We start from the raw sequence: 14,344 nt of genomic DNA on the forward strand, positions 1-14,344 counted from the left end.
CCTAATATCCTAACTCCACACTCGCCAGTTGAGCACATTGAGTCAAGAGCAGGATTTTCCTTTCCATTCAGGAGGAAGAAGAATCAGTGCAGTACTGATTCCTTAGGAACCTGGAAACATGGAGCTCTTGGAGTCAGTGGGAACGACTGCTCAAGGGGTTTCTCTGTCATTTTTTGCAGTCCATGGGGAGATGAGGGAGGGACAGAGTCCAAAGGTGCAGCAGCGTAGCCTGAAGGTAAAAGCTAAAGGGTCTGATTTCCTCTCTTTTGCTAGATTGGAGGGCCACTCACTCTGGGGTGCCTTCGATTCCTTATTCATCACACAGCAGTGCAGCGTGGGAAAATTCCTCACCTCACCTTAGGGTTGTCGCAAAGGAGAAAGGAGATCAGAAGCGGAAGTTGGGAGACCCGAGCCTAGGGCCCTAGGTTCACAGCACCGGGGCTACTTGGCGGGCACAAGTTCTGAGGGTACTGGCACGGGAAAATCCGGAGTTGAGAAGCCGTCTTCACAAGAGATGAGCCACGTAGCTCCCTGGGATCTCAGACTGAGGGGATCTGTACCCGACAGACGAATTTTACAGTGATCATTGTCTCACCCTTAGGATGATAGTAACTGGCATTTATAGCATGTTTACTATCCCAAGGTTTCTTGCACAATTAAAAAAAAAAAGATTTTATTTACTTATTCATGAGAGGCACACAGAGAGGCAGAGACGCAGGCAGAGGGAGAAGCAGGCTGCCTGCAGGGGAGCCCCATGTGGGACTCGATCTCAGGACCCCAGAACCACGACCTGAGCTGAAGGCAGATGCTCACCACTGAGCCACCCAGGTGCCCCAGATTCCTTGCACAGTTATCTTATTTAGTCATCACCTAAACCCAGTTACATTATCCCAATTTATAGATTAAAAAAACTAAGTCCCCCCCAAATTAATTTGCCCAATGTCACTTAGCTAGATAGCCGAAATGTCAGTTTCCTCACCTATACAATGAACTACTAACAGAACTAGACTATCGCCTGCTGGTTTGTCACAGAATCGCTCGAGATGGTCACGAGCCACGAAGAAGCAAAAAAACCCGGGGAACAGAGTGAACCGCTGTAAAGCCAGTTCTGCGTTTCCCAGGATTGAATGGAGAGTCCTTCTTCAAGGCGCAGGCGCAGGCGCGCCAGGGGTGGGGGGGTGGGGGCGTGGCCTCCCCGGCGCCCCTTGCGCAGGCCACGGTCGCCCTCTGCCGACGTCGGGCGGGAGAGCGCGAAGACGGAACGTTCCCGGGTCTGAGAATCGACAGAGAAGATTGCCGGCCAGTAGAGGACGCTGCCGGCGTGCAGCGTAAACCCCCTTGGCCGTCCCTTCCTTAAGCACTTCCTGTGTGATCTCTATGGTTCTTCGGTTGCGTCACGGGAAGTTCCTATAGTTTATAATGTACTGTAAACAGAAGGGGGCCTGCGCCGACCCGGAAGTGGAAACCGGAGCAGGCCCGGAATAGCTCCGAAGGCCGGCAGTCAAGTAGGGTGGCGGCGGCTGTAGCCATGGCGGTGGCGGTGGCCGTGGCGGGAGCCGTAACCGGCACAGAGCTGGGTCCCGCGGAAGAACTCGCCAAACTTGAGTATCTGTCTTTAGTGTCGAAAGTTTGCACCGAGCTGGACAATCACCTGGGGATCAACGACAAGGATCTGGGTAAGCCCGGAGAGGCCCCTGCGAGTGGAGGAAAGCGGAAGCAGAAATGGGGTTGATGGGCTGAGTACGTGTGTCCCTGTGAGTCTCTTTCTCTCTCTGTCGCAGACACACGGGCCCAGGGAACCCGCGGCCGTGGCCCCACATGAGGACTCTCCGGGCTGAACTGTTAGAAACCATTGCCCAGAGCTCTCGGTGAAACCGAGCGGCTATCGCTCTTGCGCTTTCCCCTGTCCCCGTCCCAACCTAGTTAAACAGCGCTAACAACAGCAGCCGCCGCCGCCGCCGCATCGTAATGATGATAATAATGGCCGACATTTGTTGACAGGGCAGATATTCTGCACAATGCTTTACTTATATTATCTTACTTGGTCATCACGCGACCCTATGAGATGGTTATTATCTTTTTTTTTTTTTTTCGGTGAAGAAAACAAGACTGATTAATCCCTCTCAAAATTACATCTCAAATGTGAGCCTGATCTGGAATCCAAGTCTTTTGAAGTCAGCCTTTAACTGTTCTCAACCACTTTTTAGGGGTCTGGGGACAGAAAGTTCATGTGGAGAACCCACGACGAGGAACTGAGAAAGGCTAGGGGCCCAGAGCTAAGGCCACAGGCAGGTGGAGTCCTTGTGAAAGCAAAGGGATAGATGGAATCAAGGGTATGAGTGGAGGGATTGACCTTTGATAGGTAAAGGGATGCTTGATCCATTTTAATAGGAAGGAGGACAGAGAATGTGGTTGTAGATGCAGATAGGTTTAGGAATTGGTGGTAGAAAAGGTGAGGGAGAGACTTCCATTTAATTGTTCTATTTTCTAAATGAAGATGAAATCATCAGCTGGAGGGATGGAAGGAAAGGGCTTGTGATGAAAGGGGTCAGGGAGGTTAGATGTGTGACCTTGAGTAATTTCTCTGAAGCTGTTTTTCTCATCTGTGGAATGGAAATGATGATTTTTTTTCTTGGGGTTACCATGTAGCATACAGAAAGATGCCCTGCTGCCGGTATGTTTTAGTTCATTCTTTTCTTGCTTCCCAGTCAAGATACGTTTGTCTTGTATCATTTTTCCTTATTCTCCTTCTCTTTTTATTTTAAAGATTTTTAAAATTTATTTATTCATGAGAGACATACGGAGAAGCAGAGACACAGGCAGAGGCAGAAGCGGGCTCCATGCGGGACTCGATCCTAGGTCTTCAGGATCATGCTCTGGGCCCAAGGCAGTGCTAAACTGCTGAGCCACCTGGGCTGCTCTTCTCCTTCTCTTTTAAATGGTGATAAGTGACACTCTTGTCGTTTGCTACCTAGGTTGTCTGTTCCTTCATTCAGCAAACACTTACCAAGCCAGTGTTAAATTGTTTTGATGTTAATCTCATTATATACAAAAATAAAGTGAGGTATAAACTCCAAAATTTTCTAGCTTGTGTATAAAGACTCCATTTAATTTGGAAGTAAACCACAAATAATGCTTTTTTCTGTTTGTAGTTCTGACACTATTTATTTATTTATTAAAAATATGTATTTAAGTAATCTCTTTTCTTTTTTTTTTTTAAGATTTTATTTATTTATTCATGATAGTCACACAGAGAGAGACAGAGAGGCAGAGACACAGGCAGAGGGAGAAGCAGGCTCCATGCTGGGAGCCCGACGTGGGATTCCATCCCGGGTCTCCAGGATCGCGCCCCGGGCCAAAGGCAGGCGCCAAACCGCTGCGCCACCCAGGGATCCCTGTATTTAAGTAATCTCTATGCCCAATGTGGATCTTGAACTCACGAACCTGAGATCAGGAGTCTCATGCTCTTCCGACTGAGCCAGCCAGGCACCCCTGACACCAGTTATGATGTGTTTTTTCCAGTATTGCTAAGCAGTGCTATGACACTAACTGGTACTACATTGAACTGTGGTTTGATACTGTCTTCCTGAAAATAGCATCAGATGCCCCAGGTTAAAGACTCAGACATGTAATACTGCCCCACCCCAAACTTCAGTTGCTATTTGCAAGATCAGGTTGTCAACTTGTGCTGACTCAAGTCACTGTAGATCAGAGGTTCCAATGACCCTCCCCCCTCCTTGGGTTTGATTAATTTGCTAGAGCAGCTAACATTTTACTTCCTAGATTACCGGCTTATTATAAAAGGATATAACTCAGGGACAACCAAATGGAAGAGAGACGTAGGGCAAAGTATGTGGGAAAGATTGAGGAGCTTCCATGCTCTCTGAATGCCCCACTATCCTCAAATCTCCATATGTTCACCTACCTAGAAGCTGACCAAACCCAGTCCTTTTGGGTGTTTGTGGAGGCTTTGTTATAATAGGGATAATTGAAAAAAAACTGGCATAGTTGATTAAATCCTTGGCCATTGGTCAGCGAACTCCATCTCCAGCCCCTTCCCCCTCTCCAGAGGTCAGGGGTAGGGCTGAAAGTTCCAGTCTGTAATCTGCTAGTTGGTTTCCCTGGCAGCCAGCCTCCAGCCTCACCCTTATATAGGGGCTTTCCTAAAGTCATCTCCTTAATGTAACAAAAGACCTTTTTCACTCTCTGCACTGCAGAAATTCCAAGTTTTAGGAGTGCTGTGCCTGGAAAGGGGATGAAGACCAAACACATATTTCTTCTTACAATAAATCACAATATCACAGTGTTGAACATAGAATTATAAAATCAGTAATGTTAAAATTACTAAAGTTGGAAAAATGTGATAGTATTGTTCTGTTGAAACGAAATTGCCAAAGTGGATTTAATAACAAAAAGGTATATATTTGCTACTTTTTTTTTTAAGATTTTATTTATTTATTCATGAAAGACACAGAGAGGCAGAGACATAGGCAGAGGGAGAAGCAGGCTCCATGCAGGGAGCCTGATGTGGGACTTGATCCTAGTACTCCAGGATCATGCCCTGGGCTGAAGGGAGGTGCTCAACCACTGAGCCACCCAGGCGTCCCTATATTTGCTACTTTTATATTTTATTTATTGACTTCATTCTTTTGATTTTGGTCTTAATATGTTATCTTTTTAAAATTAAATTTTTTTTTAAGGGAAATAAGAGGCAGAGGGGAGGGAGAAGAGACTAAAGAAGCAGGCTCCACACCCCCACGTGGAGCCTGACAGGGCTTGATCTCACCACCCTGAGATCATGACCTGAGCCAAAATCAGGAGTCAGATGGTTAACCCGAATGAGTCACCGAGGCACCCTGATGTATTATCATTTACATCGGTGTCATTATTGTCCCTGCTTTTCAGCATTGAACTTGTTTTTAATCACTAATTGATCTTTGGGGCACCTGGCTAGCTCAGTTGGTAGAGCTGTGTGACTCTTGATGTCCAGGTCATGATTTCTAGCCCCACGTTGGGTGTAGAGCTCGCTTAAAAAAAATCTGACTCACTAATTCATCTTTGATAGTTCAGTTAATTTAATGATGTCCCCTTATAATTCTGAAAATTTAAAAAAACCCTGATTAATGACAGCTGCAGTATGTATGTGCTGCTGATTGCTTTGGAATAGTCTCTTGAGGGGCACCTGGGTGGCTCAGTGGTTGAGTGTCTGCTTTTGGCACAGGGTGTGATCCCGGGGTCCTGGGATCGAGTCCTACATCAGGCTCTCCGCAAGGAGCCTGCTTCTCCCTCTGCCTATATCTCTGCCTGTCTCTCTGTATCTCTCATGAATAAATAAATAAAATCTTAAAAAAAAATAAAATCCAGATGAAATCAGTAACCATTTTCTTGTGGGGTTCACCATGTGAGGCTTATCTCAGCCCTCATAAAATGCACTTCTCTCCCAAAAGTCTCTTAATAAATAGCTCAAATATTAGAAATTTCAGACACTGGGCAGGTTTGTAGAGAAAAATCTGGGGGGCAAGTGAGTCTTTGATCCACTTGGAGATTGTACCATCCAGCAGCTGCCTGGCTCTCGTAGATGGATTGGGTCAGACCTACCTGAAACTGTAGAAAGCATCCTACTGTGTGCATCCATGGCAGTGGGAGGGAGAGGGCTCTTGCTTTTGGGCATTGATACCTCTGGAGTCTGTATGGCAATGCACACAGGTAGTAGTCTCATGAGAAGAGTACGATGATCTGGGACAGGGAGATATTTCTCCCTTAGATGCACTGAAGGGCCCACTGAGCCTTTCTGTATTAATATCTTTGCATTTCGAAAAATTAACTGGAACATACATAGATAATCTTGGTACTCTAAATTCTCTTATTTGACTCTCACTTGATGGGACTCTTTGGTTTTTATGACTGGTAGATAGGCTAATTGGTTTTGCTTTTAATGTACTTGAAAGTAATTTTTTGCTTGTCTTCACTCCAGTTTTAATTCCTTTTCTCCTCTGCAGCTGAATTCGTGATCAGTCTGGCTGAGAAAAATACCACCTTTGATACTTTTAAGGCTTCTCTGGTCAAAAATGGTGCTGAATTCACGGTATGTGTTCTTGGAGACCCCGGTTTCGTTTTAATGTCACTATTGAATTTAAATTTTGATAGGATTTCACATAGGATTTTGATGGAAAAGGGAGATAATTTGTACATACCAATCAAAGAAACCATTAAGTGTGTAATGTTTCATGCCACTGAGCAGTGGTAATATAACCGGATTTCCTGTGACACTTTTCTAGGAAAATGGGGCAGGATTTCCATCGTTAAGCCTTTTATGAGTGTTTATATTCTTGTTCTATGAAGTCAAAAACAAAAGAGTCTAGGTTTTGGAGGTAGTTCTAAATGGTGGAAAATAAAAACGGTTGACTGGAACTAAATTACTTTCCCCTCCCCCAAAGAGTCCTAAATATTAGCTTTCTCTGAAGCTACTTTGCTAGGTTCATGCCTATCAAGTTGAAACTCTGTGTTTCATTGTTTCAGTTGCCTCCATTCAGGTAACAATCACCTTTTCTTAGTTGGTTTTTTTTTTTTTTTTAAAGATGTATTTATTTTAGAGAGCACTTGAGCTGTGTGTGTGTTGGGGGTGGGGTGGGCAGGAGAGGGCCCCCAGGGTTAGAGAGAGAGAGAGTCTTAACCCTGTGTTGAGCATGGAGCCCAGCATGGGGCTCAGTCTCTCAACCTTGAGATCATGACCTGAGTGGAATCAAGAGTCAGGTACCACCCAGGTGCCCCTTTTTAAAGTGTTTTTAAGCACTGATTTAAGGGTTGATAATTTTTGTTCTGTTTCTTTTCAAAGGATTCTCTTATTAGTAACTTGCTGCGCCTCATACAAACCATGCGGCCTCCAGCAAAGCCTTCTACTAGCAAAGGTGAGTAGAACATCTGGCTGTGCCTAGCCTCCAGAATGGTTTAGAATGTGAGCATCCTGTAGACTGTGTTCCTTTTTTTTTTTTTTTTAAGATTATTTATTTATTCATGAGAGTCACAGAGAGAGGGCAGAGACAGAAGCAGAGGGAGAAGCAGGCCCCCCACAAGGAGCCTGATGCAGGACTTGATCGACCCCAGGATCACACCCTGAGCCGAAGGCAGACACTCAACTGCTGAGCCACCTAGGTGTCCCTGTAGATTGTGTTCTTTCCCTAGCAGCTGCTGGGCCAAGTATACAATCTAGTAAAATTTTCCAAATGATTTAAAATTAAACTCGTGAATTCTGATGTATCCCCTCCACACCCCCCACCACATGTGCAGATAGTTTGTTGAGGGTTTTGTCATCAGTGTTATTTTTAGGAAATTAAATTATGTTTATAGTAATGTGTATGAATAATATGTAGAAAAATGTCATGTTCAGTTTTTAGTTGGATGCAAATCTGATATTGAGGTTCTTTGTTTAAAATATTAAATCTTTTTTTTTTTTTTTTTAACTTCTTTATCTTTGATGAAAACAAGATCCAGTTGTTAAACCCAAAACCGGAAAAGAAAAGCTAAAGGAACTCTTCCCGGTCCTTTGCCAACCAGACAACCCTTCTGTCCGGGTACTGATCCCATTTTGAGAATCTCTGCTATCACTGGGTATTTCTCCTCCGTGTCCCTTTGCTTTGTCTCATTAGTTCCTAGTTTTAAGTTTATGTTCATTATATTTTTCAAACTAAAAGTGTTGGGCTGTTCTCTGAGCATGTACTATGTTCAGAGAATGATGTTTCAGGGAAGTGGTGTTGAGAATTGTGGGAAGCCATAATTAGGGATATGGAATAAGTATGAGACAGCTTAAGGTACTAGAACAGATACCTGATATGTGAAATTAGATTTTTTTTCTCTATTACATGTTAAAGGGTCTAATTTTTTAAGTGTTTTGATTTTTATTTAGCAAAATTATTTATTTATTTATTTGGCTAGTGTTCTTCTTTCATACCTGTGATGAGCAGAATTTCTTTTATCACTGGGGATTTTCACATATTATTTTTTAAGATTTTATTAATTTGAGAGAGAGCTAGTGCACTAGCCAGGGGAAGAGCAGAGGAAGAGGGAGAAACAGACTCCCTGCTGAGCAGGGAGCCCAATGTTGGGCTTGCTCCCGGGACCCTGAGTTCTGACCTGAGCTGAAGGCAGATGCTTTAACTGACTGAACCACCCAGGCACCCCTTAACATTTATTTTCAATTTATAATCATCACACAATGCTTTAACAGGAGAGGTGATAGCTAATTGCCCTCTGTGAGCTTGTATGAAGGCAAAGGGAAATTTGCTAAATGTAGCAGTGACTTCTAAGAGCCTTTGCGCATTCCTTCCGCCTCTCTCTCAAATTGTGTTGGAAATTTCCACCTGCTTCTGCTTCCTTCCCATACGTGGTTAGTGATATAGGGGCTGTCAGGTTTGTAGATGGACCTAGAGTGCAGATTCTCACATGATCATCTTCTCTCCTTCTAACTTTGCTGGCCTCTGCTGTTGTAGACCATGCTGGATGAAGATGATGTGAAAGTTGCTGTGGATGTCCTGAAAGAACTGGAGGCCTTAATGCCCAGTGCAGCGGGCCAGGAGAAGCAAAGAGATGCTGAGCACCGGTTTGTCCTTAGTGTCTTATCCTTTGGAGGTTTAGGGTACTGTAATAGTTGAATTTTGTGGACCAGCTAAGCAAAATTTTGGGCAAGTTTACAGAATCTAGGCTGGCCATGTACCACATAGTTAGATGTATTTCATTGTTCCCTGCAAAGAGTACTTAGGCAGGAGATGCCAAGTCATTCATAAGATAGAAATCTGGCTTGAAAGAGGCTGAATATGTTTGTGACCTCATCTTTTACTGGCCTGTGGGGGTTGTTGTAGTTAGGGAAACTCATTCAGTTCCACACTTAGTAGGTACCTGATGTGTGTGGCACTGTGCTAGGTGCTTGGGGATGCAGAAATGAAACTGCACTGGTGTCTTTTTCAAATAGTTGTTTGTTGATTTGTTAGGGACAAGGCAAAGAAGAAGAAGCGGAGCCGAAGCCGCGACCGTGACCGAGAGCGGGAGCGAGACCGTGATAGAGAACACAAGAGGAGACACCGGTCCCGCTCTCGGTCGCGTTCCAGGACCCGGGAAAGGAATAAAGGGAAGTCGAGGTATCGGTCCAGGAGCAGAAGTCAGAGTCCCCCCAAAGACAGGAAGGACCGGGACAAGTATGGGGAGAGGAACCTGGACAGATGGCGGGATAAGCATGTGGACCGTCCTCCCCCAGAAGAGCCTGCCATCGGGGACATTTACAATGGCAAAGTTACCAGCATAATGCAGTTTGGATGCTTTGTGCAGCTGGAGGGATTAAGGTAATGGCTGGTGCTCTTTCACACCTGTGATGGGCAGAATTGCTCTGATCACTGTGGATTTTCACATTATTATTATTATTTTTTAAGATTTTATTTATTTGAGAGAGTGAGATAGAGAGTGCACATGCACAAGCAAAGGGAGGCAGAGGGAAAGGGAGAAGCAGACTCCCTGCTGCACAGGGAGCCCAACATGGGGCTCAATCCAAGGACCCTGCCATCATGACCTGAGCTGAAGGCAGATGCTTAACCGACTGAGCCACCCTGCCTCTGGATTTTCGCATTCTAAAATGTTATGATTAATATTGCTTTAATCAAATCAACCATATCAGGTTGTTAGAATTTGACCTTTTTTTTTAAAATAAGATTTAATTTATTTTTATTTATTTTAGAGAGAAAGAGTATGTGTACAGGGGGGGAGGAGGATGAGGATGAGGGGATGAGCAGAGGGAGAGGGATAAGCAGACTCCATGCTCAGTGTGGAGCCCAACACAGGGCTTGATCTCACAACCCTGAGTTAAGAACCTAAGCCAAAATGAGTCAGATGCTTAACTGACTAAGCCACCCAGGTCACCCTGCTGTTTTATTTTTTGACCAGCTTTGGGTACTTTCCTCTCAAATTTTTGAGTTTAACACCATTTCCTTTTGTTGAGTTCCAACAAGGGTGAAAATCCATTGGGGAAAAGGTATTTTAGGCATGCTCTAGATGTGTGTGACTCTCCCTTAGGAAGCGGTGGGAAGGCCTGGTGCACATCTCTGAGCTCCGACGAGAAGGTCGTGTGGCCAATGTCGCTGATGTGGTAAGCAAAGGCCAGAGGGTGAAGGTCAAAGTACTGTCTTTCACTGGGACCAAGACCAGTCTGAGCATGAAGGTAGGTGAGATATGCAGTCTGTTTCTACATCTGTTGGCCAAAGAAACAAAAGAGGGCAGCAAGTGAGTTAGTTCCCTTGTTTATATATGTGCCTTAGGATGTGGATCAAGAAACTGGAGAAGATCTAAATCCCAACCGACGACGAAATCTTGTTGGGGAGACCAATGAGGAGACTTCAATGAGGAATCCTGATAGACCCACTCACCTCTCCCTCGTCAGTGCCCCTGAAGTAGAAGATGATTCACTGGAGCGCAAGCGCCTTACCCGCATTTCTGACCCAGAGAAGTGGGAGATCAAACAGGTTGGGGCCATTTGCCATGGTGTGCTAGGCACTGAGTAGATGCTAGGCTACTGAGGCAAATATATCAGGGTGCCTTACTCCTGAGGAACTGAGAGTCCAGTGAAGGAGAGGGATGGATACCTAATTGTCAAAGTTGGATATTATGTAATCTGGAATATGCACCATGCTGGGAAGTTCTCTGGTGTCCTGGTAGCACTTCCTGGGGTGAAACCCTTGCCCTGAGTCCTGCTTGTAGGCACCATGTTGTGCCCCCTAAGAATGAGATGTGTGATGTTTGAGGCCCTGCAGTCCCAGGTTAGAAGACGACAAAACCTTGGTTTCCTATGTGGAACCTCTGTATTAACTCCTGTAAAACAAGGGTTTCTACCCTAGCAGGTTACAAATGCTGCCTTCTCTCTTTTCACTAGATGATTGCTGCCAATGTCCTTTCCAAAGAAGAGTTTCCAGACTTTGATGAAGAGACTGGCATTCTCCCTAAAGTGGATGATGAAGAAGGTAACTGACCACTTGGATCAGGCAGGATCATGGATTAGGACAGTGGACAAGTTGAGCAGTTGGATAGGGTGGTTTATTTTTTAATTTTTTAAACATTTTATTTATTTATTCACGAGACCCAGAGAGAGGCAGAGACACAGGCAGAAGGAGAAGCAGGCTCCATGCAGGGAACCTGATATGAGATGGGACTCGATTCCCGAACCCTGGGATCATACCCTGAGCCAAAGGCAGATGCTCAACCACTGAGCCACCCAGGCATCCCGGATAGGGTGGTTTAGATGTACTTTAACCTACATCTAAATCTGAGTGGTTAGATTTAGCTCATTTGTTCCTTAGGGCTTACCACTCATTATCTCTGAGAACCAGGGTTCTTCTGGGATGGAAGCAGAAAATGCATTTTCATTTCATAGACATTTGTATATTGTAATGCTTTTTGGTTATGATACTTAAAAAAAAAAAAAGATTTTATTTATTTGGGAGAGAGAGAAAGCATGCACACACAAGTACGGGGAGAGGGAGATGGGGAGAGAGAATCTCAAGCAGATTCCCCCTGAGCATGGAGCCTGATGCAGGGCTCAATCCCAGGAGCCTTAGATCATGACCAGAGCTGAAACCAAGAGTTGGATACTTAACAAACTGAGCTACCCAGGCACCTCTGTGATACGTTTTCAGGTTATAAGAAGCTGTAATTGTATTTTGGGTAGTAAGTTTCATCTCATGTTCTTAGTAATTGTTCTGAAAACCTGGGATACAATTAGATTGCCTCTGAGTTGCCAAGGAAACCATTTTTAACTCGACCTATTAACAATTTCTAAAATAAATTCAACAATGAGACTTAATTATGTAACAGTAATAAATGAATGCTCATGTACCTACTACCCGGGTTACATATAATTTTATCTGTACATTGTTTTTTGTTTGTTTTTCTTTTTTTTTTTAAGATTTATTTTTATTTATTTATGATAGACATAGAGAGAGAGAGAGGCAGAGACACAGGCAGAGGGAGAAGTAGGCTCCATGCCGGGAGCCCGACGCAGGACTCGATCCCGGGACTCCAGGATTACGCCCTGGGCCAAAGGCAGGCGCGAAACCACTGAGCCACCCAGAGATCCCCTTTGTTTGTTTTTTTAAAGTTTTATTTATTTATTCATGAGAGACAGAGAGAGAGGCAGGGACATAGAGGGAGAAGCAGGCTCCTCACAGGGAGCCCGATATGGGACTTCATCCTGGGACCCCAGGATCACGCTCTGAGCTGAATGTAGGCACTCAACTGCTGAGCCACCCAGGTGTCCCTTAATTCCTTTTTGTAAATCATTGTTTTGATATTTGTCTATGATGATTTTTATTGATTTTTGTTTTCACTGCTGTAGTGTTTTCTGTATATAAACTTCCTGTTATTTATCCATCTCACTTTTGATAGGCATATAAGATATTTCTATTTTACAGATGTCTTTTTCTTTATTTTAAAAATTTGTTTATTTTTTAAAGATTATATTTATTTATTCATTCATGAGAAACACACACACAGAGAGAGAGATAGAGAGAGGCAGAGACACAGGCAGAGGGAGAAGCAGGCTCTATGCAGGGAGCATGATGTGGGACTCGATCCTGGGTCCCCAGGATCATGGCCTGGGCTGAAGGCAGCGCTAAACCGCTGAGCTACCCGGGCTGCCCTATTTATTTTTTATTTTTAAAGATTTTATTTATTCATGAGAGACACAGAGAGGCAGAGACATAGGCAGAGGGAGAAGCAGGCTCCTTGCTGGGAACCTGATGTGGGACTTAATCCCTGGACCTGGGATCACATTCCAAGCCAAAGGCAGATGCTCAACTGCTGACCCACCCAGGCGTCCCTTTTTTCTTTATTTTTTATTTTTAAGATTTTTATTTATTTGAGAGAGAGAGCATGAGCAGGGGCAGGGACAGAGGGAGCCCAGACTCCCTGCTGAGCAAGGGCTTAATCCCAGGACCCTGAGATCATGACCTAAGCCTAAGGCAGACGCTTAACTAACTGAGCCATCCAGGCACCCCCCTTTTATTTTAAGATTTTATTTACTTAGAACGTGAGTGCCGGGAGGGATAGAGGGAGGAGGAGAATATTAAGCAGACGCCATACTGAGCACAGAGCCTGACAACAGGACTCAATCTCATGACCCTGAGATCATGATCTGAAACTAAATCAAGAGTCAGCTGCTTAACTGACTGAGCCACGTAGGTGCCCCTGTTTCTTGCTTTTTGTTTACCTTTATGGACAATATTATTAGGAAATTCCTATACCTGTCTCCTAATGCACACGTGCAAGACCTTCTCTTTTCCCTGTATGTATAAGAAAAGAATGGATAGTAGGAAATGTGTATTTTCAAACTTAGCAGGCAGTCCAAATTGCCTTATAACATTTTTATATCAATTTACACTTTAAGATTTTATTTTTAAGTAATCTTTATACCCAGCATGGGGCTTAAACTCACAACCCCCAGATTAAGAGTCTCATGCTTTACCAACTGAGCCAACCAGGCGCCCCTAATTTATATTTCTGTCATGAGTGTGAGCTCCTGTTGATCCACATCCTTGCTGATATTTGGTACTATCCAGTTGTCCAATTTAATTTTTTTGCCAGTCTGTTGTGGGTTAAGTTACACTATAATGAAGCTGATGGCAAATACCTTAGTACCATTTAGAATGTTAGACTACATTTTTCCACAGGCTTAACTTCTTTTGAAAGTAGCTCCCCCGGGATGCCTGGGTGACTCAGTTGGTTAAGCGTCTGCCTTTGGCTCAAGTCATGATCCCAGGGTCCTGGGATCGAGCCCCATATCAGGCTCCTAGCTCAGTGGGGAGCCTGCTTCTCCCTCTCTGCCTGCTGCTCCCCCTGCTTGTGCTCTCTCTCTGTCAAATAAATAAAATGTTTAAAAAAAAAAAAAAAAAAAGGAAAGAGGAAATAGCTCCTCTGATCAGTTATTGAGCTGGACCATAAATGCCCAGAAGCATCTAGAGGGCAGGGGAAACAGTCCTCTTCATTGGAGTTTCATTTGAATTGCTGTCTTTTTTTGACTTTGGAAGGTGTCTTTGTGTTTTTTTTTTTTTAATACTGTTTATTCATGAGAGAGACCGAGAGAGAGAGAGGTAGAGACACAGGCAGAGGGAGAAGCAGGCTCCACGCACCGGGAGCCCGACGTGGGATTCGATCCCGGGTCTCCAGGATCGCGCCCTGGGCCCAAGGCAGGCGCCAAACCGCTGCGCCACCCAGGGATCCCTGGAAGCTGTCTTTGATAAGGATCGCTGGTGCCCATGGAAATCAGTTGTTTTGGTGAAAATGATTGCTTATTTCTCTCCTGTATTTTTGCTAA

General features: G+C 44.4%; 1 protein-coding gene across 2 annotated transcripts in view; it reads left to right on the forward strand.

Annotated features, from left to right (window-relative positions):
* Nucleotides 1–1,452: 1,452 nt before the first annotated feature.
* The window catches only part of DHX8 (DEAH-box helicase 8), a 31,916-nt gene continuing 19,024 nt past the window's right edge, over nucleotides 1,453–14,344 (forward strand). Inside the window, exons 1-9 of one of the 2 annotated variants that reach the window (XM_072780748.1) lie at nucleotides 1,453–1,676; nucleotides 6,000–6,085; nucleotides 6,836–6,908; nucleotides 7,486–7,571; nucleotides 8,487–8,596; nucleotides 8,985–9,332; nucleotides 10,057–10,201; nucleotides 10,299–10,502; nucleotides 10,910–10,997. In XM_072780748.1, coding sequence (XP_072636849.1) covers nucleotides 1,529–1,676; nucleotides 6,000–6,085; nucleotides 6,836–6,908; nucleotides 7,486–7,571; nucleotides 8,487–8,596; nucleotides 8,985–9,332; nucleotides 10,057–10,201; nucleotides 10,299–10,502; nucleotides 10,910–10,997 — 1,288 coding nt within the window. In that variant the 5' untranslated portion in view covers nucleotides 1,453–1,528. The remainder of the gene's footprint in view (nucleotides 1,677–5,999; nucleotides 6,086–6,835; nucleotides 6,909–7,485; nucleotides 7,572–8,486; nucleotides 8,597–8,984; nucleotides 9,333–10,056; nucleotides 10,202–10,298; nucleotides 10,503–10,909; nucleotides 10,998–14,344) is intronic. The other variant, XM_072780749.1, reaches the window with a different exon arrangement.

The sequence above is a fragment of the Canis lupus genome, chromosome 16 (assembly GCF_048164855.1).
Source record: "Canis lupus baileyi chromosome 16, mCanLup2.hap1, whole genome shotgun sequence".
NCBI classification, from domain to species: domain Eukaryota; kingdom Metazoa; phylum Chordata; class Mammalia; order Carnivora; family Canidae; genus Canis; species Canis lupus.